The sequence below is a fragment of the Papio anubis genome, chromosome 6 (assembly GCF_008728515.1).
Source record: "Papio anubis isolate 15944 chromosome 6, Panubis1.0, whole genome shotgun sequence".
NCBI classification, from domain to species: domain Eukaryota; kingdom Metazoa; phylum Chordata; class Mammalia; order Primates; family Cercopithecidae; genus Papio; species Papio anubis.
In genome coordinates this window covers 153,806,489-153,832,071 of record NC_044981.1, presented here as the reverse complement: position 1 = coordinate 153,832,071, position 25,583 = coordinate 153,806,489, and the positions used below count along the sequence as shown (strand labels likewise).

Here is a 25,583-nt window from a genome sequence, read left to right as displayed (position 1 = left end):
TAATCTTAAAGTAAGCAGAAGAAAACATAAGGTATGACACAGAGAAGGATGCAATGACAGGAGAAACAAGGTGTTGAAGAATTCACTCCCTCAGATGTCATGATTTATTATAAAGCTACAGCAGGGCCAGGCACGGTGGATCATGCCTGTAATCCCAGCACTTTGGGATCACTTGAGGTCAGGAGTTCTAGATCACACTGGCCAACATGGTGAAATTCCGTCTTTACTAAAAAAATACAAAAAATTAGCCAGGCATGGTGGCATACACCTGCAGTCCCAGGTACTCGGGAGACTGAGGCAGGAGAATCGCTTGAACCCATGAGATGGAGGTTGCAGTGAGCTGAGATCGCACCCTGCACTCCAGCCTGGGTGACAGAGTGAGACTCTGGCTCAAAAACAAAACAAAACAAAACAAAACAAAAAACCAGAAAACTACAGTAGTTAAGACATGTGGCTCTGGCACAGACAAATGGACTAATGGAATAGAACAGAGTCTATAAAGGGACTACATATATATGGCCACTTGATATATGATAGTGGAGAAAGGATGGTCTTTTCAATAAGCGGTGCTAGAGCAACTAGTTATCCATCTTGAAAAAAAATACAACTTGACCACATTGTGGTAAATGATTAGTGATATTAAGTACCTTTTTATATGTATATTGTCCATTTGAATATTGTTTTTGATACACAAAAATTAGTTCCAAATATGAAAGATAAAGCAAGGTTTCCAGAAGAAAACCTAGGAGAATATCTTCCTGACTTTGGGTAGGCAAATATTTCTGAAACAGAACATGAAAAGCACTAACTGTGAAAGAAAAAATTAATAAATTTGATTTCAATAAAATTAACTCCTATTATTCAAGACAGAAGATATTTGTAAAGATAACTGCAAAATATCCAACAAAGAATCATACTCAGAATACATAAACAAAACATGAATCAAAAAAGAGACAATTCAATTTAAAAAATAAAAACAAAACCTCCAAAACCCCAAAACAACGTGGGCATATGACTTGTACAGGCCCATCTCAAAGGAGCATATCTCTAGCTGCTTATGAAAAATAGTTCTCCTAATCATAAAGATCATAGAACTGATGATGAGTACAACTGTCTCCTCCACAGGTCTCTGGTCTTTTGAGAAATGACAACCTGATATGAGCTTGGGAGTTAAAATCTCATATGATTTAAACGGTCCCAGAGCTACAGTTTACCATCTAATACTATAAATATTCCTGTATCAGAAGTGTAGGACTCCTTGTGGATTTATATCCTCCAGAATAAACTCTGAAGAGAATGGAGAAAAATTTCACTCAAGAGCAAATATGGTAATTCCACACTCCCAAACATGTCCCTCACTTGCAGATCTCCTCTGCGATGGTTTCTCTTACCTCCCAGGCAGAGATGATGGCTCTGACCTTCATGGAATTCCTACACCTCATACACATCTATTTGCCTCTAGCACATGATAACTCAGTTACTGGTTTACATGTCAGTTCAGTCTTCCCCACCTGACGGATAGCTCCTTAAAGGAAAGGGCTGTGTTTAACCCATCTTCAGATTCCTGGTATCTAACACAGTATGGGGCAGATAGTAGGTACTCATAATATTTCTGAAGGACTAAATGGATGATAGAACAACCAGAAGACAGACATGCAGAAAACTTTGAAAGGTCTGTATGGGAAGCTCAAAGGGAGCCATGGGAATCTGAGAGTCAGAGAGGCTGGTAGAGCCTGGGGCTTGAGGAAACCACCCAATGTGTTACAAAAGGTTCCATACTCTAACATCATATATATTTTCTTCACATAGTAATTTTAAGCTAAATCACAGAGATATACAGAAGTTCATCAAGGGCTGAAAAGATTAGTTCTGCTTTTGATTTTGCTCTGAATGTTTACTTAAGATCTTTGTACAAAACAGACCCACATGAATATCCTGTTCTTTATAAACAAACAATGGGCCTTCTGACCTGCCATTGATAGATAGCATTTGAGGATTTTTTTCCCCTGTAGACTGGAACAGCACATGTGTGTCCATTCATCTCCCCTATGAACGCATGTTCAAGTTGGTTGGATGAAACTAATTAACCATGGATGGAGCAAAATTTGTCTTGGCTTATAGTTAATCAGTTCATAGATGAAACATACAACTTTGGTACCTAGTACCAATATGCATCATCTTTTAACTGAACTGAATCAAAGACAATAAAGTTTAATGAATAATTAATTTCAAAGCATAAAGTTATAGTACATAATTTTGTTTATAATTGAAAATTTACCAAAGAGCATCAGTAGTTGTTCACTGGGGTACTTCGCACTTAACAATGCTGACTACACAATGTACATGAATTTGAAGGCTACAAATTTCAACACCATAAGACTCTAAAATAATTATACACATACTAGATTAACATTTTCTCAGTAATAGTTAAGTCACAGATAAGAATTACCCGGCTAGGTTTTTTACCTCTCCAAGGACTTCCTGTAAGATTTCAGCATATTTTTCATATGGCTGTTCAAAGTTCATATCCTGTGACATTTTTATAGTCTCCTCAATCATGGACACAACCTCTGGATGATCTGCAGTTACCTCTTCTATCGAGTCTTCTGTTGGGGCTAAAGTAAAATAAGCTGATAAATTAATGCCATTAATAATGTTAGTGGACAATACTACTTGCAATAAAACATGATTGATAATATCTGACCCAAGAAAGCATTATTTTTGTGTCACTGCAGCACATGTTGGAAGGAGGGAGAAATAAGACTCTGGAGAGGAAATGTTAAGTCAGGAATCACGGCACCACAAACTCTCAGAGAAGTGACTTAAAGCCAGTGCAGCAGAATGAAAGTGAGAGGCAGGAATAAAGTCATGTCTGGCAGGAGTCAAAACCAGGGAAGAAATGTAGGGGCCAGAGGATTCCAGGAGTCAAGTGAAAACACAAGCATCTAGGGAATGAGTCAAAGAACAAGATGAATACTTCCAGTTACTAGTACGAGACTACAAGGGACAGTAAGGGGACAAGAGGTAGGCAAGTTGGAGGGGATGGAGAAAAGGTGGCATAGGCTGGTGTTTCAAGTGTTACACTTGATTCTTGTCCTCTTTGGTGCTGAAGTGTGTCCTTGCTTGGCTGAGTTGGCTCTCAGGCTGCATCGTGATGTAAATCTTCGTTCATCTGCTACTCTAATGAGATAGGAGTTTGGCAGTTTCACCTGACTCCTTGAATTCTGCATTTGCAGTCAAGCTTCTGAGCCTCTGCCTCAGGGTTCCATCTGTCAGGGTCTCTAGTGGGAGCCAGACTGATCCCAACCCAAAATATCCCAAAGGGCCTTCAAAAGCAGTTGCCTGCTGCCCTCCCTGTCTGAAAGTATTCTCAGGGATCAAAAGACTCACAGTTCCTGAGAGCCAGAGCAGAAAAGTCAAGAACCCATCATCTTACTGTGCCCACGGGAGTGGGTACAAAATGAAGCAGAAACAGCCAGGCAAAGATGCGAAATGTGCTAGAAGCCGCTAATTGTCCACCCAATATCCATTCGCCTATTCCTTCATACAGCAACCCTCATTTTGTCAAGGCTAGCAATGTGCCCAGCTGAAAAACCACATCTCTCAACTTCCCCTATAGCTTGGACAGCCAATAAGAGGCAAGCAGAGTTTGTGTGTGCGCACGTGTGTGTGTGTGCACTTGCCTGCACATGTGCTCCTCACACTTGGCTGACTCAGCTAACTGCCAGTTTTTGTCCTTTGCTTTCCTTTTCTTTTTCCTTTCCAGTGTTCCTGCTCGGTACACTGATGTCATGGCTGGAGCTCCAGCAGCCATCTTGTGGCTTATTATAGTAGCTGTGTGCCAGGGATGGCAGAGCAGAAAGATAGACTGCCTGTCTTCCCAATATTCTTTTTCACCAAAACAACATATCAGGTATTAGTTTTTCAATGTTCTTGCATGTCCAGCTTTTCATAATAGAGTAGCCATTAAAATAGAGTACTTGGGTGTTAATCATGCTTTCATTTTTTAAAAAAATCACACATTTCTTCTTCTAAATTCTGAGGGAACTACGTGTGTTTTTTTTTTTAGAACCACAATATAAAAGAATCAAATTATCCAAATATTAATTTACCTGTATCTGAATACAACTTTACATCTTGACCAGCATCTTGAGAATGCCTTTTAAATGTGGATGTTTCACCAGATTCTTTTCCATCTGTGAATAAAACATTGTGAATTCCTAAAGAACGGTATTAAAAAAAAAAAAAGTAGGTGACTCCCAAAGAAGACTGTAATATAAGCCTAGGGAACCAGGACTCACATTCCCAATTTTTAATTAAAATAACAACCATAACATTTAAACGGGTCAATATATCTAGCAGCAGATAATGAAGGTAATAACCTTTAACAAAACCAGGAGTAATTTCAGCTTATTATAATGCCAATGGATCTAAACAGAAAAAAACAATCAACAGTGCCCTTCCTGAGGCAACTAACACCCTCTTGACTCCTGGAGGTCAAGGCTGTGCTTACTTCAGAGACATGGGGCAGAAGAATGACTTTTTACCCATGGATACTGGCAATATTGGCATCCTTCCAGCAGTGGATAGAGGTACTGCTGCCTGCTTCTAACCTGGACTGCCTCCCCCAAAGAGGGAGCAGACAGTCTCGGGGTGGGGCTTTCTTTGTGGATTGGAGTTGGGAACTCCACAGCAGCAAAGATGAGGCTGTCAGTTGCCACCTGACGGTCAAAAATTTAATGTACAGGGGGTGGGGTCCTTCTTCTGTGAAGACTGTGTGTTAAGGGAGGAGGAGTGCCATACACGAGTTTCTGACAGTGCCCCATTCAATTCTTACTAGGCTTTAAATAAACAGCAGGCAAGCACATCTGTCTGAATTAGTAGGAGAAACTAAAAAAATCAGCTCTATATTATTTAACAAAATAAATTATAGATGCACTTTAAAACTGAATAAAAAACCACAATATAAGTTTATATATATAAACTTATACAAATATATATTTATATAAAATTTATACAAATATACATATGTAAAGCTATTATTTATATATGTCCTCTCAACTATTCATATATAAAAATGTCTCTCAGACATTTATATCATATATATTATATATTATAAATTGAAAATTTATATAATTATATATGATATAATCAATTCTGTCACTTAGACATTTATATATAATAATAATCAATCTATCCTCTCAGACATTTTATATATATATATAAACGTCTGATTGAGAGGAAGACTGTTCAAGCCTAAAAGTGAAGGAAGAAAGCAACAAAGAGAAAATAATGATTTGACTGCAAAAATGTGAAAAATACCTTTACTTCAAAAACAGCAAGCTGACTTAGAAGACAAACCACTCAATTTGTAAAATATATGAAAAATAAGAGACTAATATAGCAAGTTTATACAGAGACTATATAATTGATATAACCATTTAGAAAAATGGGCAAAAGACAAAAATAGTCACCTCAAAAAAGAAGAAATATAAATGGTTAACAAATATTAATATAAATTTCTGAAGCAAAAATTAAAACAACAGAAAATACTGAGGAAGTTTCCGGGATCTGGCTGGCAGGCGCTTTGTCTCGCCTTCGCCACAGTAGGCTCTTCCTGTTAGTCTCTGCTGCTACTTCTTGGCTCTGGGAGGCCCAGGTGGCCCTGCAGCAGCCTCTGCCACCCTGTGACCTGTGGGTATTGGGACATCCCTAGCTGACGCCAGGACACCCGGGAAGCCGAGGAATGGACTCCATGGCTTTTGAGGATGTGGCTGTGAACTTTACCCAGGAGGAATGGGCTTTGCTAGATTCTTCTCAGAAGAATCTCTACAGAGAAGTGATGCAGGAAACCTCTAGGAACCTGGCTTCTGTAGAAATCATATGGTACAGAGACTGTGTGAAAGCAAAGAAGGTAGCAAGTATGGACAAGTTGTCAGCCAAATTCCAAATCTTGATCTGAATGAGAACATTTCTACCGGATTAAAACAATGGGAATGCAGTATTTGTGGAAAACTCTTTGTACGTCATTCCCTCCTTAATAGGCACATCCTAGCTCACTCAGGATACAAACCATATGGAGAGAAGCAATATAAATGTGAACAGTGTGGGAAACTCTTCGTTTCTGTTCCAGGTGTTAGAAGACACATGATAATGCACAGTGGAAATCCAGTTATAAATGTACGATATGAAGGAAAGCTTTTTATTTTCTCAATTCAGTTGAAAGACATCAGAGAACTCACACAGGAGAAAAATCCTATAAGTGTAAACAATGTGGTAAAGCATTCACTGTTTCTGGTTCTTGTCTAATACATGAATGAACTCACACTGGAGAGAAACCCTACGAATGTAAGGAACGTGGGAAAACATTCAGATTTTCTTGTTCTTTTAAGATGCATGAAAGGACTCACACTGGAGAAAAACCCTAGATAAAGCCTTCAGCTCTTCCACTTCCCTTCATTACCATGGAAGCATTCATACTGGAGAGAGACCCTATGAATGTAAACAATGTGGCAAAGCCTTTAGTTGTTTTAGTTCCCTTTGTAACCACAGAAGTACTCATACTGGAGAGAAACTCTATGAATGTATAAACAATGTGACCAAGCCTTCAGTCGCCTCAGTTCCCTTCACCTCCATGAAAGAATTCATCCTGGAGAAAAACCTTATGAATGTAAGAGATGCGGTAAAGCCTAACACTCGTTCCAGTCACCTTACTTGCCATGAAAGAAGTCATGATATAGAGGCTGGGTGTAGTGACTCAGCCTATAATCCCAGCACTTTGGGAGGCCAAGGTGTGTGTATTGCTTGAGCCCAGGAGTTCATAACCAGCCTGGATTAAAACAATGTGAAACAACCTGGGCAACATGGTGAAACTCTGTCTCTACAAAAAATAAAATAATGCCAGGCGCGGTGGCTCACGCCAGCTACTCGGGAGGCTGAGGCAGGAGAATCACTTGAACCCAGGAGGCGGAGCTTGCAGTGAGCTGAGATTGTGCCACTGCACTCCAGCCTGGCGACAGAGTGAGACTCCATCTCAAAATAAATAAATAAATAAATAAAGCCCCTTGAAAGTAAGAAATGTGGTAAAACATTTACTCTTTCCCATTCCCTCATAAACATGAAAGAGCTCACACTGCAGAGTAACCTTAAGAATGTAGGAAATGTGGTCAAGCCTTCAGATTTTCCCTTTTTTGAAGATTTGGGAGGACTCAGAATGGAGAAAAGCCTTTTGAATTTAAATCTGTGGTAAGGCCTTCGGTTGTGTTAGTTCCATTTGAAGACATCAGCTCATTCCTGAGAAAAACCCTATGAATGTCCAGAATGTGGGAATGTTTCATTTCTCTCATACCCACTCAAGGACAGATGAAAATGCACACTGTAGCTGGCTGGACCTTGTAAATACAAGAACGTACACAGGATTAAAACTCTAATAGCTTAGAAACTGCAAGAATATTTTCAGTTTTAACATTTACTTGAAAAGTCATGTGAAAACTCCCACTGGAAAGAAGTTCTGTAAGTGAAGCTTTTCTAATTTGGAAAACCTGATGCAAATTAATTATCATGCAGTGCTTGAAAAAAAGGTATGAAATGTTACACAAGTTACAAGTATATTGATTTTATCAGTGGAAAAAAAAAGAAAATACTGAGGAAACAATGACATGTATTTTGAATATTACTGGGGAAACATAATTTGGAACAATTTTATGCAAAGCAATTTGACTCTGTCTATAGCTTCATATTTGTTAATTTAGTAATTCCTAGAAATCCCCAGGAATTCTAGAGAAATTGTGCAGTAACTTATAATGAAGGTTAAAATATTTCCCAATGAAGTAATATAATTAAATGGTAAATTATAAGTAAAAAATGTAAAAACAGTTTATATTATAGCTATTCTGTAATATTATATTACATATAATTATTATATAATGTTATATAATGTAGTGCTATATGCTTTTATGTTCAAATGTGAATAGAAAAATTTTATAAGGATAAATAGCACAATGGGTAAATGATAAAATTTCACAGCTAAAATTGTGGCCTTAAGATGCTCTGATTCTAATACGTTAAAGTAGAGAGCTTTTAAAAAAGAATTTATGTTGAATAGGAGTGGTGAGACAGAGCATCCCAACGATTATAAATCATGCTGCTATAAAGACACATGCATACGTATGTTTATTGCAGCACTATTCACAATAGCAAAGACTAGGAACCAACCCAAATGTCCATCAATGATAGACTGGATTAAGAAAATGTGGCACATATACACCACGGAATACTATGCAGCCATAGAAAAGGATGAGTTCGTGACCTTTGTAGGGACATGGACGAAGCTGGAAACCATCATTCTCAGCAAACTATCGCAAGGACAAAAAAAACAAACACTGCATGTTCTCACTCGTAGGTGGGAATTGAACAAAGAGAACACTTGGACACAGGAAGTGGAACATTACACACCAGGGCCTGTTGTGGGGTGGAGTCTGGGGGAGGGATAGCATTAGGAGATATACCTAATGTAAATGACGAGTTAATGGGTGCAGCACACCAACATGGCACATGTATACATATGTAACAAACCTGCATGTTGTGCACATGTACCCTAGAACTTAAAGTATAATAAAAAAATAAAAATAAAAAAGAATTTATGATATGATAATGATTGTATAACATTGGAAACATTCAAACATTTTTCTTTGGGCTCTAATTGTATCTGACTCCCCGTTTATATGTTTTCTTCTTTATTCTAGTAAACTGACTTCTGTTCTACAGTTGTTGAGGTTAAATCTACAAGGAAAAATTTAGCTTTTTTCCTCCTGAAGTTTCCAATTTTGGGGGTAATTTTAAGCATAAATATAAACATAATCAAATATGAAACAAATGAAAATGAGATCCACAAACGTGGGATTAGCAATTCACTTTGTTACCATCTTTATCAACTTTAGCAGCTTGATCATGGAGGACATTTTCTGACTTTGTTTTGGCTTCTTCAGTGTCCACTAAAGAGCTGTCTCTGTCCCTTTGGGAGCCTTGAATGTACCCTGCAATGAAAGAGTAATATACTTTATCAGCTAATCTATTTATATTAGGAATGATTTGGTCAATAACATCAGCAATATGTTTCTTTACCTTCTTCATCAATTGACGACTGTGTTGCCTCCACTGGGAATACTCCAAACTCCATTTTTTCATATTGCCTTTGAAATTCTCTTAAAGTTGTTTCAGCTGAAATATAACAATGGGTGGTGTTAGCAAAAGGTAGTTGGGGATAGGGAGGCAGGTGGAGTGACCAAAAGCCCCTGCTTCAGAGTTAGATACACTTGAGTTTCAGTTCTGACTTACAAGCGTAAGGGCTGTGTGGCTTTGGTAAACCACTTGATCTTTTTGTCTCAATTTCTAGGCAAAATGAGGATCTTTAAACTGAAAGCACTGCTGTGAGGATTAAATGAGGTAATGAACAGAAACACTTAACTTGGAAAATGCTGGCACACAGGAGGGCCGCTCCATGTTGGCTGCCATCCTCTGTATAATCATGTAATTTTTATGTTAAAAAACCTCAATATTCTCCACTGACAAATTTTTCTTAAAAATATACTGAGGCAAAATTCAATAGCAAAAAATTCCAATTTTAAAATTTTAAGTAGAGTCACTCCTATTGTCAGATTTAGAATAATCAGTGAACTTGGAAAAGAAAATAAAAAGGCTTTTAAGTTTGCAGCATATGAGAGATAGCAACTATTGCTATATTCCAATGGGAGAAGGTAACTTGTGGAAAGCTGTAAAATCTATGATTTAATGTTAGAATTTAATGTGAAAGAAACATTACAGATCACTGTTCTTCCTCCAGGAGCCCGGCTAACTTCCCGCCTTGGTCTAGATCTCAGTCGAATGTCCCCTCTTTGGAGATGTCTTCCCTGGGCATCTCAACACTTCAGTATCCCTACTCCAGTCACTGTCTGCCCCATTACCATGTTATATATTTTTTCCATCTGTTCCCTTGCCTTTTTTTTTTAATTTTTATTTTATTTTATTTTTTTATTGCCTTCTGCCCTCTATTAAAATGTGAGCACCACAAGGGCAGGGACTTTATGTGTCTTGTTCTCATCTGTATTGCTGGTGCCTAGAATAATGTCTAACACAAAGTAGGTACTCAAGTATTTGTTGAATGAATTAATAAATTCATTTTGTCCAGCCTTAAGTAGGTTGAATAACAAGCCACTTTAGTAATCTGAACCAATATTTCTCCAGCCTCAGTTTGTAAGTTGTCTGAGATATTTTCAATTTTTCAATTTTCAATTTTCATTTTGAAGGTAAAATTTTGATACTAAAAATATAACTTCACTCTAGATTGTCTAGATAACTGTTTGGATGGCATGCGATTTCAGTGCTGGTCTTTTTGTTGTTTTTTGTAATCTTTTGGGCACCATTATTTTATTTGTTTATAGGTTAACAGGAAAGAAGAGAGGCAGATTTATTAGGCAAATACTGTGTCCTCATGTAGCAAAAACTCAACCTTGCCCATGTAGGGAGAAGTAATTTCCTTGCTATTTAAATAGTTTCGAGCACGGAAAATGTTGAGAAGCTTCCTAATTTATATAAGAAGTTAAAAAAAAAAAAAACTGATAGCAAACTCTGACAAATAGAGAATCCCTCTCCCCGCGCCCACTATAAACCAGTCACACCGGCCGGGCGCGGTGGCTCAAGCCTGTAATCCCAGCACTTTGGGAGGCCGAGACGGGCGGATCATGAGGTCAGGAGATCGAGACCATCCTGGCTAACACGGTGAAACCCCGTCTCTACTAAAAAATACAAAAACTAGCCGGGCGAGGTGGCAGGTGCCTGTAGTCCCAGCTACTCGGGAGGCTGAGGCAGGAGAATGGCGTGAACCCAGGAGGTGGAGCTTGCAGTGAGCTGAGATCGCGCCACTGCACTCCAGCCTGGGTGGCAGAGCGAGACTCCGTCTCAAAAAAAAAACCCAAAAACCAAAAAACAAAAAACAAAAAACCAGTCACACCTAAGAATGTAGGGAAAAAGTCCTAAATAAACAAACAAAAGTACAAAAAAGTATGTTATAAGAATAATGAAAATGGGCACAGTGGCTCATGCCTGTAATCATGGCACTTTGGGAGGCCAAGGCTGGAGGATCACTTGAGGCCAGGAGTTAGAGACCAGCCTGGAAATCATACTGAGAGCCCTGTCTCTGACAGAAAAAAAAAAATCACTGTGATGAAGTAAGGTTTATTTCAGAAATACAAGAATTGTTTAATGTTGGAAAATACATTAATATAACTGATCAGTAGGTCAAAGGATTAAAAACTTAATGATTATCTTGAAAGATGCTGGCAATACATTTGATAATTTTCATTCTTTTTTCTTTTTCTTTTTTTTTTTTTTTTGAGACAGGTTCTTTCTCTGTTGCTCATGCTGGAGTGTGGTGATGTGATCATAGCTCACTGCAGCCTCAACCTCCTGGGCTCAAGTGATCCTCCCACCTTAGCCTCTTGAGTAGCTGAGTCTACAGGTATGGACCACCACACTCAACTAATTTTTTTTTTTGGTAGAAATAATGTCTCCCTTTGTTGCCCAGGCTGATCTTGAACTCTTGGCCTCAAGAGATCTTCCCACTCTGGCTTCACAGAAGTTGGGATTACAGGTATGAGCCACTGAACTTGACTGCATTTGGCAATTTTCAATATCTATTCCAGATAAAAATACTTAATAACCTGACGGAGAAATATTGACAAGAACCCCTTTAAAGATGCTCAGTATCACAACCACTATTTGACATTGCAGAATTGCTCATCTACATAATTAGTCAAGAAAGGAAATAAATATAAGTATTGGAAAAAGAGGGGTTTAAACTATACTTCTTTTCAAATTATATGATTAGCTCTCTGGAAAACCCAAGAGAATCAACTGAAAGTCCATCAGAACTAGAAAGTAAGTTTAATAAAGTAGAAAGTTATAAATAAATGTATGAAAATCAAATAGCTTTCCAACACACTGTTAATAACTACTTAGAAAATATTATAAAAAGATCCCATTCACTAGTAATAAAATGACAAAATATCTGGCAATAAGCTTATTAAGAAAACTGTAGACAATACATGAAGAAAGATACCAAATATTATAGAAAGATAAAAATAGACTAAAAAATGGAGATTTCATGTCTGCATGAGAAGATTTAATAGTAAATATGAGAATTCTTACCAAATTATTATATAATATTAACACAATCCTCCCATTGGGATTTGTTGTAGAACTTGACAAAATTCTATAAGCATCCTAACTGAATCCTTCTGATTCATTTCCTTAGAGGTCTAGAATTGAAATTTTTTTTCTCTGCTTTTGAATTGGTTTATGTATATTCATTCCTTTGACCATTTGTTAAGAGTCTATCATGTGTAAAGTGCCAAGAATGACAAGATGAGCTAAACAAAGTCCTTGCTTTCAAGTAGCCAGGCTTAATTTTTATCTAAACTTAAAACACACATTTTAAAAAGATGTTTCACCTTGTTTTCTCGCTTGCAGTTGCATGAGAAGCTTTTCTTTCACAACTTTAATTGCTGCTGCAGTGGCCTGAGCTATGGTATTTTCTACTAATGTTTCACGGGCTTTATCAAAACGTGGCTGAACAAGTTGGGCATAGTCGACTACCTGCAAAGAATATTTGAGAAAATCAATATAAGCAGGAGTTATTGTGACTATAAAACACATTGTTCATCTATCTTTCTATATCTACCTGTATTTCTCTCTCTATTCCAAAAATATTAATACTACTTGAGATATATTTGGAGTTATGTTCAGAATTCACCTATTTCTGAGTACTTGCTTTAATAGAAATTCAGCCATATTTTTCATGTAGGATATTTATCTGTATATGTATTTATCGTGTAGTATATATATTCAGATTATGTATATATATTTTGACTTAACAGAAGTTAAAACATAGATATATATTTTTTAAATCAATGTTGTATGTATAACTAACATACAATAAAAGGCATACATCTTAAGTACATAGTATGATGAGTTTTAACAAATATATATATACATAAACCACAATCAAGATATAGAACATTTACTGGGTGTAGTGGCTAACATTTGTAATCCCAGTACTTTGGGAGGTTGAGGCAGGAGGATCCCTTGAGGCAAGGAGTTCGAGACCAGCCCGAACTTTTACATCACTCCCTAAATTCTCTTATGCTCCTTTGTTGTCAATCCTTTCCTGCCTCACCCCTTCCCCAGCTTTCATTCGTGGCCCCTGGCAACTACTTTCTGCTTTCTTTTACTATAAATTAGTGTTGCCTTTTCTAGAATTTCATATAAATGGCAGCATACAGTATGTGATCTTTTTCAGGTTATCCCTCCTTAGCAGAATGTTTTGGAGATTTATCAGTGCTATTGTGGGTATGCTTTTTATTGTTGAGTGGATTTCATTGTATGAATATACTACAGTTTTTTATTCATTTATCTATTGATAGACATTTGGGTTGTGTTCTAGGTTTTTGTTATTATGAATAAAGCTGTGATGAACATTTGTACAGAAGTCTTTTTGTGGTTATATGTTTCCTCTTCTCTTGGGTAAATACCTAGGAGTGAAATTCCTGGGCCATATGGTAATTGTGTATATAACTGTATAATAAACCATCAAACTGTTTCCAAAATAGTTGAACTATTTTACATCCCTACCAGAAATATATGAAAGTTAGTTTCCTTGCATCCTCACCAACACTTGGTTTTGTGAAGCTTTTAAATTTTCCACTGGGTGTGAAGAAGTATCTCATTGTAGATTAAATTTACAGTTCCCTAACCATGAATACTTTTGAAATTCTTTATACATGCTTATTCACTTATTTTCTTCTCTTTAAGCATATGTTCAGCTTTTGTCTAAAATTGTGTTAGAATAATTTCTATGTTCCGGATATAAGTTGTCAGGTGGATAATAGATTTAATACAGAATATTGGGGTCTTAAAAATAGGATTCATGTGTCTTTAATTAATATTTACAGATCTCTATATTCCCATTCTACTTTTCTTTTGGTAGGCTTACACTGCTTTATTCCGTGACAATAAATCTTTATCCACATCATCAGTTTTTAGTATGTGCATATTATTGCATCAGATGAATATGTTACAATTTATTTAACTAAAATATCAATACATATATGGTATACTATATATACATAATAGTACATACATATACATATATACCATATACTATATATACTATTCCTACATATACATATACAAAACAGATACATATATATTTATATACTTGTTGATAAGAGCATAACCATTAGGCATAGCAATTGGAAATACATATACAAGCCTAAAATCCATGCATATCCTTTGAACTGTCAATTCTGTTTTATGCATTTTTCTTAAAAAACTGTCAAAGATGTGTTCATAATTTTGTTCATCATAGCCTAGTTTATAGTAGCAAAAATGTATATACCAAAATATAGATAATATATGTGTATTATATATTATCTATATGTGTGTTATATATTATATGTGTGTATGTATATGCTATAGTTATATATAGTATACATACCATACTATATACATTGTATGCTATGTATATAATATGTAATATATATTTTATATACTATAGTATACTATAGTATATTATACATTATAATGTATAATATTAATATCAATATAATATGTATTAATATAGTGTTATATTAATATTATATATCAGGATAATAATACATTAATAATATATTAATATTAAATTGCATATTATATATTAATATATAATTTATGCATAGTATGCTATATATGTATACATGTGTATTATAGGCATAAAATATATATGTATATAATATAATATGTGTATTATAGACATAATATATACATATGTGATAATATGTATAAAATGTAGACAATATATAATACACATATTATAGATTATATTTTGGTATACACATTTTTGATACATAAACTAGGCTATGATGAACACAATTATCTACATATCTTTGATAGTTTCTTTAGAAAAATCCATATAACAGAATTGGCAGTTCAAAGGATATGCATGGACTTTAGGTTTGCATATGTATTTCCAATTGCTATGCCTAATGGTTATAGTCTTACTAGCAGTCTATGAGAATGTGCTTCTCCCATCCTAGGTACACATCAAAATTTGGTGTTTTTAGTAATCTTTTAACTCTTACAATGAGATTGATATGACAAGTCTCTGATTTTTGGCATCTCTATCAGGGAGGTAGTATCCTTTTGCTAATGTTTAATGGCATTTGTATCTATTATTCTGTGAATTGCCTGTTTGATTTTTTTTCTATTGGGGTTTTATCTGCATATTGATTCATCTTTTTATATCTTAAAATGATAGTTCCTTTATCTGACACATATTGTGATGTGATGGGTTTAAAATAAGTCCACAAATCTTTTGACACACCTCCCTTTGGAAGGTGGACCCTAATTCTCCTCTTTAGTGTAACTAGAACTTAGTAGTGACTTGCTTTAAATAGAGTACGATGCAAGTGATAGCGGATGACTTTTAAGACTAAGTCATGAAAGCCATTATAGCTTCCTCCTTGGTTTACTCTCTCTGAGGGTAGTCAGTTGCCAGGTCATGAGGACACATAAGCAGTCCTATGGAGAGATCCACATAGAAAGGAACTGAGGTCTCATTCATGTGACTGAGCCATCTTCCAGCCCCAGCCTAGTGTCAGATGAGTGCAGCCCCAGACGACATCTTACTTGTAGCCTCATGAAAGAACCTAGGACAGAACCACGTAGCTAAGCCACTCCTGAATTCCTGAGTCAGAGAGACTATGCAAGATCATCAATGCTTACTGTTTCAAGTTGTTAGGGTAATTTTTTATGCAGTAATAGATGAGAAACACACACATGGCAAATATATACTCAGTATTTTCCTCTGTATGCTGCCAAAAGTTTTAGTTTCCTTCTAATTTTTTTCCTTTTTCCTTCTAATTTACACTTTAAATAATCTGAAATTACCTGGATATAACTTTTTCTTCCCCAAATGATGAATTAGTTAGGAATCTTAGACACACACACACACACACACACTTCTTCTCCCACATCCCTCCATAAGCCTCCAAGAATTAGATAATACATTTTAAAAAAAATATGCATTATTCATGTTATGCTTTTAGAACAATTATTCACAATTATATAGAACACGTTCATATTTCTGTTCTCGCAGGTTTTTTTTTTTTTATGGGGGTTGCTTAGTTTTCTATATACCTATCAATAATGAATTCCCAAACTCTTCTTCACAAGTATAAATTTCTGCTTGAAAATACATCAGGTAATCATCTCCCTGGAGCTATCTCTTCTAGAACCTTCTGGACTCCTACCCCAAACTGGATTGGTTATTTTCCAGGCTTCTAGGCCTGCAGAACAACTGACATCATGGGTTCTCCTTCCCCCACCATCTTGGAATTTTCTAACCCTCTTGATGCATGGATGCCCTTTTGCTTCTGGATCCCATGTCGCCATCTTGGTGTAGGCCCCCATTTTGATGCACCACGTCCTCTAGTAGCTTCTGACAAAGAATACATTAGAGGTAATTTTTTTGCATGTGTGACTGAAAATGCCCTCATTGTATCATTAGACTTCGTTTGCCTGAATATAAAATTCTAGGCTATCAGCCACTCCCCCCCAAAAATGTCTTCTGGCTTCCAGAGTTGTGGGTTGAGAAGTTCCATGTTATTTGAATTCCCAGTCCTTTCCATGGGACCTAGTTTTCGTCTCCAGAGTCTTCTAGGCTCATTTTTACAGAAGCTTCTGGATCTTTGCCCCCACTGTCTTATAATTTCAAAATGATGTCCCTTGTGTGGGTCTTTCTCCATCCATTTTACTGGGCATTTACTGTGTCATTTCTATCTGGAAGCATGTCCTTCAATCTGGAAAATTTTCTGCAGTTATTTCTTCGGTAATATTCTTTTCTCTGGTAGCTCCTACAAGAATTCCTATATGGATAATGAACACCCTAGACTGACCTTATGGTTTATTTTCTTTTCTATTCTTTTTTCCATTTGTCAATTTATACTAATTTCTAGAAGGTAACTTTAATTTCTACCTTTTAACTCTTCTATTGAATTTTTCATTTGTGTTATATTTTCTTTTTTAATGTTCTTCCATCTTGCATATATTTTAATTTCAAAGGACCCTTTTCGTTTTCCAAATGTTCCCTTTTCTGTTTCTATTATCCTGATCTAGTTTCTAGATTCAATAATTACTCTTATTTTCCACAACATATTAATAATTGGAAGCTTCATTTGCATATTGTTTCTTTAGTGCTTGGGTGATCTGGCTTGGCAATTGTAATATGAAACTCTTAGTCATCAGAAGGCCAGAAAGTGACTTTTATCTGAAAATGTCTTTGTGTTAACTCATTTTTCAAGGACATTTTTCACTTGCTATATAATTCTAGGATGGCTTTTCTTCTTGTAGTTGTTTAAAGCTCTTGTTTCATTTTTTTCTGATTGCCATTGCTTCTGATGAAAAGTTGGCTATCATTTGTATCAATGTTTTCTTCTATTTAATGTATCAATTTTTCTGTGGCTGCTTTAGGGGAGGGATCTCCCACCCCCAGGCCATGGACCTGTAGGAACTGAGCGGCACTGCAGGAGGTGAGCAGTCCGATGAGCATTACTGCCTGAGCTCTGCTTCTTGTCAGAGCAGTGGCAGTGTTAGATTCTCATAGGAGCACAAACCCTATTGTGAACTGCACATGCAAGGGATCTGGTTTGTGTGCTCCTTATGAGAATTTAATGCCTGAGGATCTGAAGAGGAATAGTTTCATTCTGAACCCATCCTCCACCCCCACAACCCAGTCTGTGGAAAAACTGTCTTCCATAAAACCAGTCCATGGTGCCAAAAAGGTTGGGGACTGCTGCTTTTGGGGTTTTCACCATTAAATATGATGTATGTAGGTGTGGTTTTCCTTGTATTTATCCTGTTTGGGGCTTGCTGAGATTCTTGGACCTATAAGTCAATCTATAATTTTTTGGTTTCTGTTTGGTTTCTTAATTTAAGTAAAGTTGACAATGATATCTTCAAGTATTTTTTTTTCTGTCCTATTTCCATTATCATCTTCTTCTGGGACTCCACTGACTCACATTAGACAATTTGATTTGTCCCACAGGTCCCTGAAGCTATGTTCATTTTTTTCAATATTTTTTTCTCCCTCTGTTCTTCAGACTGGAAATGTTTTATTGATCTGTGCTCAAGTTCTTCCACAAATTCCAATCTGCAGTCAAACTAATTCAGTAAAACGTTCAGTTTGGTTTTTATATTTTTAGTGCAGGATTTCCATTTGGTTCTGTTTTAAGCAGTTTTTTCATTTATCTTAAGAGATTCTCTATTCTCTTATAAAGACCTTAAGCATATTTATAACAGCCATTTTAAAGATTTTATCTGCTAAATCCATCGTCTGGTCCATTTCAGGGCCAGTTTCTATTGTCTCCTTTTTTCTTGATATGGGTAACGTTTTCCTGTTTCTTTGCATGTCTTGTAATGTATGTTGGACATTGTGGATGATACACGTTATTAGGGACTTTGAATTCTGTTATCTTCCTCTGAAGACTGTCAATGTTGACTTTTGTTCTATCAAGTAGTTCAGTTACAGTCATGTGTTGCTTAACAATGGGGATACATTCTGAGAAATGTGTCATAAGGTGATTTTGTTGTGCAAACAGCATAGAGTGTACTTACACAAACTTAGAGGGTACAGCTTACTAAACACCTAGGCTATGTGGTATAGCCTATTGCTCCTAGGCTACAAACCTGTACAGCATGTTGCTGTACTGAATTTTGCAAGCAACTGTAACACAACGTTAAGAATTTATGTCTGAACATATCTAAATATAGAAAAGGTACTGTACAAATATGGCATAAACATTTTTTAAATGCTACACCTGTATAGGGAACTTACCATGAAAGAAACTTGCAAGACTAGAAGTTGATCTGGGTGAGACAGTGGGTGGTGAGTGAATAGGAAGGTCTAGGACATTATTGTATACTACTATAGACTTTATAAACAAGGTACACTTAGGCTACACTAAATTTATTTAAAATGTTTTTCTTTGTTCAACAATAAATTAACCTTGTCTTATTATAGCTTTTTCACTTTATAAACTTACAAAATTTTTAAACTTTTTGACTCTTTTTTAACAATTCTTAGCTTACAACACAAACTCATTGTACAGATGTACCAAATAGGTTCTTTGTATCTTTATAAGCTTTTTTCTATTTTTCAATTTTTAAGCTTTTTTTGTTAAAACCCAAGACACAAACACACACAGTAGCCTAGCCCTACAAAGGGTCAGGATTATCAATATCACTATCTTCCTCCTCTACATCTTCTCCCACTGGAAGGTCTTCAGGGACAATAACATGCTTGGAGCTGTCATCTCCTATGACAACGATGCCTTCTGGAATATCTCCTGAAGGACCTGCCTGAGGCTGTTTTACAGTTAATGTTTTCTGTAAGTAGAAGGAGTACATTCTAAAATAATGATTAAAAGTATAGTATAGTAAATACTAAACCATTAACATCATTATTATTGTCATCAAGTATTACATAACTGTACATAATTGTATGTGCTATGCTTTTATACATCTGGCAGCACAGTAGGTTTGTTTACAGCAGCATCACAAACACATGAGTAACTTGTGCTATGATGTTACAATGGCTATGACTTCACTAGGCGATGAGAAATTTTCAGCTCCATTATAATCTTGTGGGACCACTGTTGTATATGCAGCACATAACTGTATTGGTTTACCACATTGAACTTCTGTTTTTTGTTTTTTTGAGACAGAGTCTCTCCTTGCCGTCCAGGCTGGAGTGCAGTAGTGTAATCTATGGTCACTGTAACCTCCACCTCCTGGGTTCAAACAATTCTCCTGCCTCAGTCTCCCGAATAACTGGGATTATAAATGTGCACCACCACACCTGGCTAATTTTCGTATTTGTAGAGACAGAGTTTTACCATGTTGGCCAAACTGGTCTCAAACTCTTGGCTTCAAGTGAACCGCCCTCTTCAGCCTCCCAAAGTGCTGGGATTACAGGTCACTGCAACTGGCCTGAACTTCTATTTTATGCTTTATTAAATCCAATATTTGGAAAGCCCCCAAGTATTTCCCAATTTGATAGGATTCAATCTCCAAATTCAGTCCCCCAGATTTCATTGAGGAGTGGTTTTAGGATTGGTAACGGAGGGTGTAGAGTAGGTCTTAATCTAGGTTGTAGTCCTTATTCCCAAGGGATGGCCTTTACAGTGTGTCAGCTCAGTGTTCTGGTAACAAGGCCTCTCCTTTGCAGCTAGGCCAGATGTCTCAAGTCCCTACACTCTTCAACCTCCAGTATCTGTTCTGTTCACAACCTGTAGGAGCCATCCTTCGATAAGCTTTGTGAAGTCTCCTTTGAGAAGCTCTTGGCCACGCACACTTGGGCCTTGCTCCCACCCTACTCACAAGCAGCTCCCTTCTCCCTTCCGCTCTGCTTCACAGTGCAGGCTGCTTCAGAACTGAGCTCAGCCTCCTCAGCTCCATAGAAGCACCATGCTCTGCTTGTCCTGTCAGGAAACTGCCCCCATCCATACAGATAATTGAGGTAACCAAGTAGCTCACCTCATGAATTTCTCTTCCCTCAGGGATCACACATAAGGAGGGCTAGTTCCCCTGTCATGGCTGTATTTTAAAGATTCTTAAAAAGATGGTAGCCATGTACAGTTCCATCAGTAGTTTTTAAAACTTCCCATTTATACATGTTCTCATTAGAACAAAGGTTGTCATTCTTTTGACATGGGTGAAAATTTTCATCTTACTATTATTTTATATTACTTATCTTCTGATGAGGTTAGGCATCTTTCATAAGTTTTTTCCACTGACAACTCATCTTCTGTGGTTTTCTCTAGCTATCTGTTGCCTATTTTCCTAGGGTTGCCTATCTTTATCCTTTTGATCTATAGGCAGTCTTAAGTATACAGTGCCAGAAACATGTTTTTAGTTATACTTGTTTTGAAGATCTCCCAGGCTACTGGGTTTCATTTAAAAAACAGAGGCCTTGTATCAGAGAGAAATGTTTTATGCTCTGATGAAATATAATTATCAATCTTAAAAAATTATTTTGGGGGATTGTCTAATTGCTGCATAACAAAGTACCTAAAAACTTAGGGACTTAAAACAAACAAAAAATATTATTTCAGTTTCTGAGGGTCAGAAATAATACTTTTTCATGATTTTATTTTATTGTATTTTATTTTACTTTTTTAGAGAAGAGGTCTCAACATTTTGCCCAGGATGGCCTCAAACTCCTAGACTCAAGGGATCCTCCTGCCTCAGCCTCCCAAAGTGCTGGGGTTACAGGCATGAGCCACCATGCCAGCTGATTTTTCATTATTTTAAATGGGAAATTTATAATGCATTATACCTTGACTCAAATTCTATAATGTAACTAAAACATAAGCAAAGGTCTATTACAAGTAACAGGCAATCATGTTGTTTGGATGCAAAATGGTTAAAACATCATTATGTGATCACCAAACAATTAATATGATTGGTGATACACATTTGTTTTCCATGCAGTAAAATGGTCTTTCTTAGGGCCAGCAACATTTGAGACTCCGTTACTGACACATGAGGGAGTTTTCTAAACACTCACACTTGATTTTGACATTCTACCACTTGTATTTGAAATGTATCACCTCATCTTTCCTGACTATTATAAATTTAAAATGTAGAATTTTCTTTTGGAAATGTAAATATAAACAGTATTTGAAAAATGTTGTATTGGAAGATATGTGTGGTCTATGTTGTTTGCACATTAAAAACCAGGTGATGCTTCACAGGAAAACATTATATAGGAATACATTTTAAGGGTATGTTTGAATTATAAGACCCTTGTACTACCTAAGAAGTATAAAAGTACCAATTTATATTGGAAGTAATATGTCAGGCATTATTTCTTGGGTGACTCTTTAAAGAAAACAATATATAACATGCAAGATAATAGAGAAAAGTTTTAATTAGTTAAAAATGATACTACCTAGGATAGCATCAAAACCCATCAAATACCCAGGGCTCTGTGCAAATTTCTACACAGGAAACTCTAAATTATTACTAACATCAATTAAAGAGGGCTAAATAACTGGTAAAATGTATCATATTTGTGGACTAGAAGAGTTAATATTGTAAAGATGTCCATTCCTCCAACTGATCTATAAATGTGATGCTATCCCAGCTAAAATCCCAAAAGATTTTTCTACATAAAACTGCAAAGGGCTAAGAATAGCCAATGCACTCCTGAAAGAGAACAATACGATAGAAGACCTTGCTTTATTTAACATCAAGACTTATTGTAAAGTTAAAATAATTAAGTCAATGTAGTACTGGCAGAATACTAATAGAATGATGAAATAGATCAGTGAGGCTCGGTATGGTGGTTCATACTTTTAATCCCAGTACTTTGGGAGGCCGAGGTGGGAGGACCATTTGAGGCAAGGAGCTCCCGAGATCAGCCAGGACAACATAGCAAGGGCCCATCTCTACAAAAAATTATGAAAATTAGCCAGGCATGGTGGTGTGCATCTGTCATCCCAGCTATTCAGGAGGCTGCAGTGGGAAGATTGTTTGAGCCCGGGAGTTAGAGGATGCAGTGAACTATGATGGTATCACTGCACTTCAGCTTGGGCAATAGAGCAAGACCTTGTCTTAAAAAGAAAAGAAAAGGAAAAAAGAAATAGATCACTGAGCCCCAAAAGAGACACACATATGTATAAAGACATGATATAGGACAAAGGGGGCAAACAGTTGATAACGGATGATCTTTTCTTCAATGATCCTGAAACAACTGAATATCTATATGGGAAAAAGTAAAACTTACGCAGTCCTTCACATTATAAGAAAGTAAGTCTAGGTGGATTATATATCTAAATGTGAAAGTCAAAACAATAAAGCTTTTAGAAGTTAATATAGGACAATATCCTCATGATGTTTAGGTGCAAACATTTTCTTAAGTGTGACATAAAAAGCACTAATGATAACAGACAAGGTTGATAAATCATTCCCCATTGAAATAAAGAACTTCTGTTTGTTAAAAGATGCCATTAGAAAAGTGAAATGGCAAGCCACAGAGAGACAAAGAATAGTCATAATGAATATAATCAACAGAGAACTTGTATATAGATAATATTAGGAACTCTTACTAATAATATACAAAAATACAACTAAAAATGGGCAAGACAGTTGAGAAAACACTTCAAAAAGAGAATATCTAAATGGCCAGTAAACATATGAAAGAGGTTCAACCTCATTAGCCATTAGGGAAATGCAAATTAAAACCACAGTGAGATACCACTATACACTCACTAAAATGGCTAGAATTAGAAAGACTGACCATAATAAGAGTTGACAGGAATGTGGAATAATGAAACTCTTATACACTGCTGATAGTATTGTGAACTAATGGAACTACTTTGGAAAACAATTTGGCATTATCTACACAAGTTGAACATATGTCTATGTGTGTACCAAGAGACACATACAAGAATGTTTATAGTAGTGTTATTTACTCCAATCTGGAATCAATCCAAGTTTTATTAGTGCTCAAATGTGGATAAATATATTATGGTATAAGTCAATCAACAGAATACAATAAAACAATAAAAATGAATAAACTGCAGCTACATTCAATAGTGTGGACAAATATCATAATTATAATGTTAAGTGAAAGAAGCCAGGCACAAATAAGATAAATTGTTTTAAGTCTATAAAGTTCAAAAAACATGCAAAACTAGCCTATGGTAATTGGATGTATGCTTGCATGGCAAAACTGTAAAAGAAGTGTGGAAATGAATGCCATAAAATTCTGGGCAGTGGTTACCTTAGTGTGGAGAGTGAGGAGACTGGTATTGAGAAGAAACGTGAGAGGGCTTCTGGGTGCTGGCAACATTCCAGATTTGACCTGGGTGGTGGTTACATGGGGGTTCATTTGGCGATAACTCAGTGGGCTTCACTTTTCTGTTTGTCATGTTTCACAATGAAAAAGTTAAAAGCAAATAGAAAACAATGCTCCTGTGCTTAAAAGAATGAGCAGCACTCTGAACAACTTCTAACACCTTCCCGTGGCCTGAATGGCTCCGTCTTTAGCCATGATCTTGCATAGGCAATCCTCAAGTCACACTGCCCCTTCTAGAATTCATCCACATTCCAATCCTTCATCACATCTTTTGGCTCTGCCTTCAAATTATATCCCAAATATGCTTGTTTCTTACCACTTTTACTGCTATCACTCTTGTCTAAGCTAAATATAATTTCATTTACTGAGAGTGGAGAACAAGATTACTGAGGGAGAAGGTGTCAAGGTGTTGGGAGGATCATCTTTGTAATAGTGAAATCACCATGAATTAGGACAGGAGTGAGTATATAGGGAGAGTGAGAGTGAGCCAGGAGTAGTGAAACCCAGGGGACCGAAGATGAGTAGAACCAAGAAAGCTAATAGGTGGCAGAGTCTGAATGACATGATATTCACATCGGGGGGCTTTTGGGAAGCAGGGAGGGACTCTGGTCCAGAAGCAGCAATAAACAACAAAAGAATGCCTTCCCTATTCCAAGTCCAGTGGAATAACTATTCAATTGAAACATGAAATTTTAAAAACTGAGTACAAATAAAATCCTACAAATTATAATCAAGTATAGATAGATACACGACAGATAGATAGATAGATAGATAGATAGATAGATAGATAGATAGATAGTTACCTTTCCTTTGTAATTTTCTGCAAGCATATTGCAAAGTGTTGTTTTCCCTGAATATTGAGGTCCAAATATGAATACTTTACATGGTGGTGCTGGCATAGGTGGAAGCAGATAGGGACGTGGATTCAATACAAATGGTTTTAATGCTTCTTCTGATGAAAGACAGTAGATTTTACCTAGAAAACTTAAAATATGCCATATTAGTAAGCAACTGAAAAGATGTATGAGGAAGTTTTAAAATTAGGTTCTGAAAATCTTACTTACCTCACAGAATAATCCGGTAATCCTGAATAAATGTTACCATCTTTTAAATTCACAGGACATGTACGTCCCCATTTACTTCTCTGCCATCTGTATCTTGCTGCAATAAGTTTATAAGATGCAAGAGTACGAAATAGCTCATCCTGTGAATTGCAAATACTACATTAAAAATATAGGCATAAATTTTGCTGAAATTAGGAGTATTAAATATTTCATTTATTATTTTATAGTGCTTTACTATTTAATAAATAATTTGAAAAGGAAATTTTGGCTTTTTCTTAATTGCAACATTCTGCACTTGTCCTTGATTTAATAAGACTAGTTTACATTTATGTTAAAATATCTTTAAATTCTACTGAGCAATTTCTGTCATATGGTAAAACAAGCATAAGGTAGAGAGTGCATTTTCTATCATCTTCCTTAGAAAACAGATTCTGAAAAATCCTTATTAAAATTTTTTGAAAATGTACCAGCTTCTTAGCTAATTTACCTTGGCTTTTACGTATGCCTAAGATGTTATGTACAGATTGTTTTTGCATTTACTTAGCTATAAGTGGTTCTTTAATTCT

The 25,583-nt window shown here is 36.2% G+C and overlaps 1 protein-coding gene across 12 annotated transcripts in view; it reads right to left on the bottom strand.

Annotated features, from left to right (window-relative positions):
- The window catches only part of AK9 (adenylate kinase 9), a 145,375-nt gene that overhangs the window by 56,664 nt on the left and 63,128 nt on the right, over positions 1–25,583 (bottom strand). For 10 of the 12 annotated variants that reach the window (XR_002521825.2, XR_002521826.2, XM_031667531.1 and 7 more), the window contains 7 exons: positions 25,018–25,157; positions 24,757–24,937; positions 12,507–12,651; positions 9,124–9,219; positions 8,922–9,035; positions 4,113–4,220; positions 2,467–2,615 (listed from right to left, as the gene is read on the bottom strand). Coding sequence is in view for 10 of the 12 variants with exons in the window: in XM_031667531.1 (XP_031523391.1) it covers positions 2,467–2,615; positions 4,113–4,220; positions 8,922–9,035; positions 9,124–9,219; positions 12,507–12,651; positions 24,757–24,937; positions 25,018–25,157 (933 nt within the window). In the remaining 2 variants the exon portion in view is untranslated. Of the gene's footprint in view, positions 1–2,466; positions 2,616–4,112; positions 4,221–8,921; positions 9,036–9,123; positions 9,220–12,506; positions 12,652–22,750; positions 24,016–24,756; positions 24,938–25,017; positions 25,158–25,583 lie in introns of those variants that run through there. The other 2 variants (XM_031667534.1, XM_021937997.2) reach the window with 2 other exon arrangements.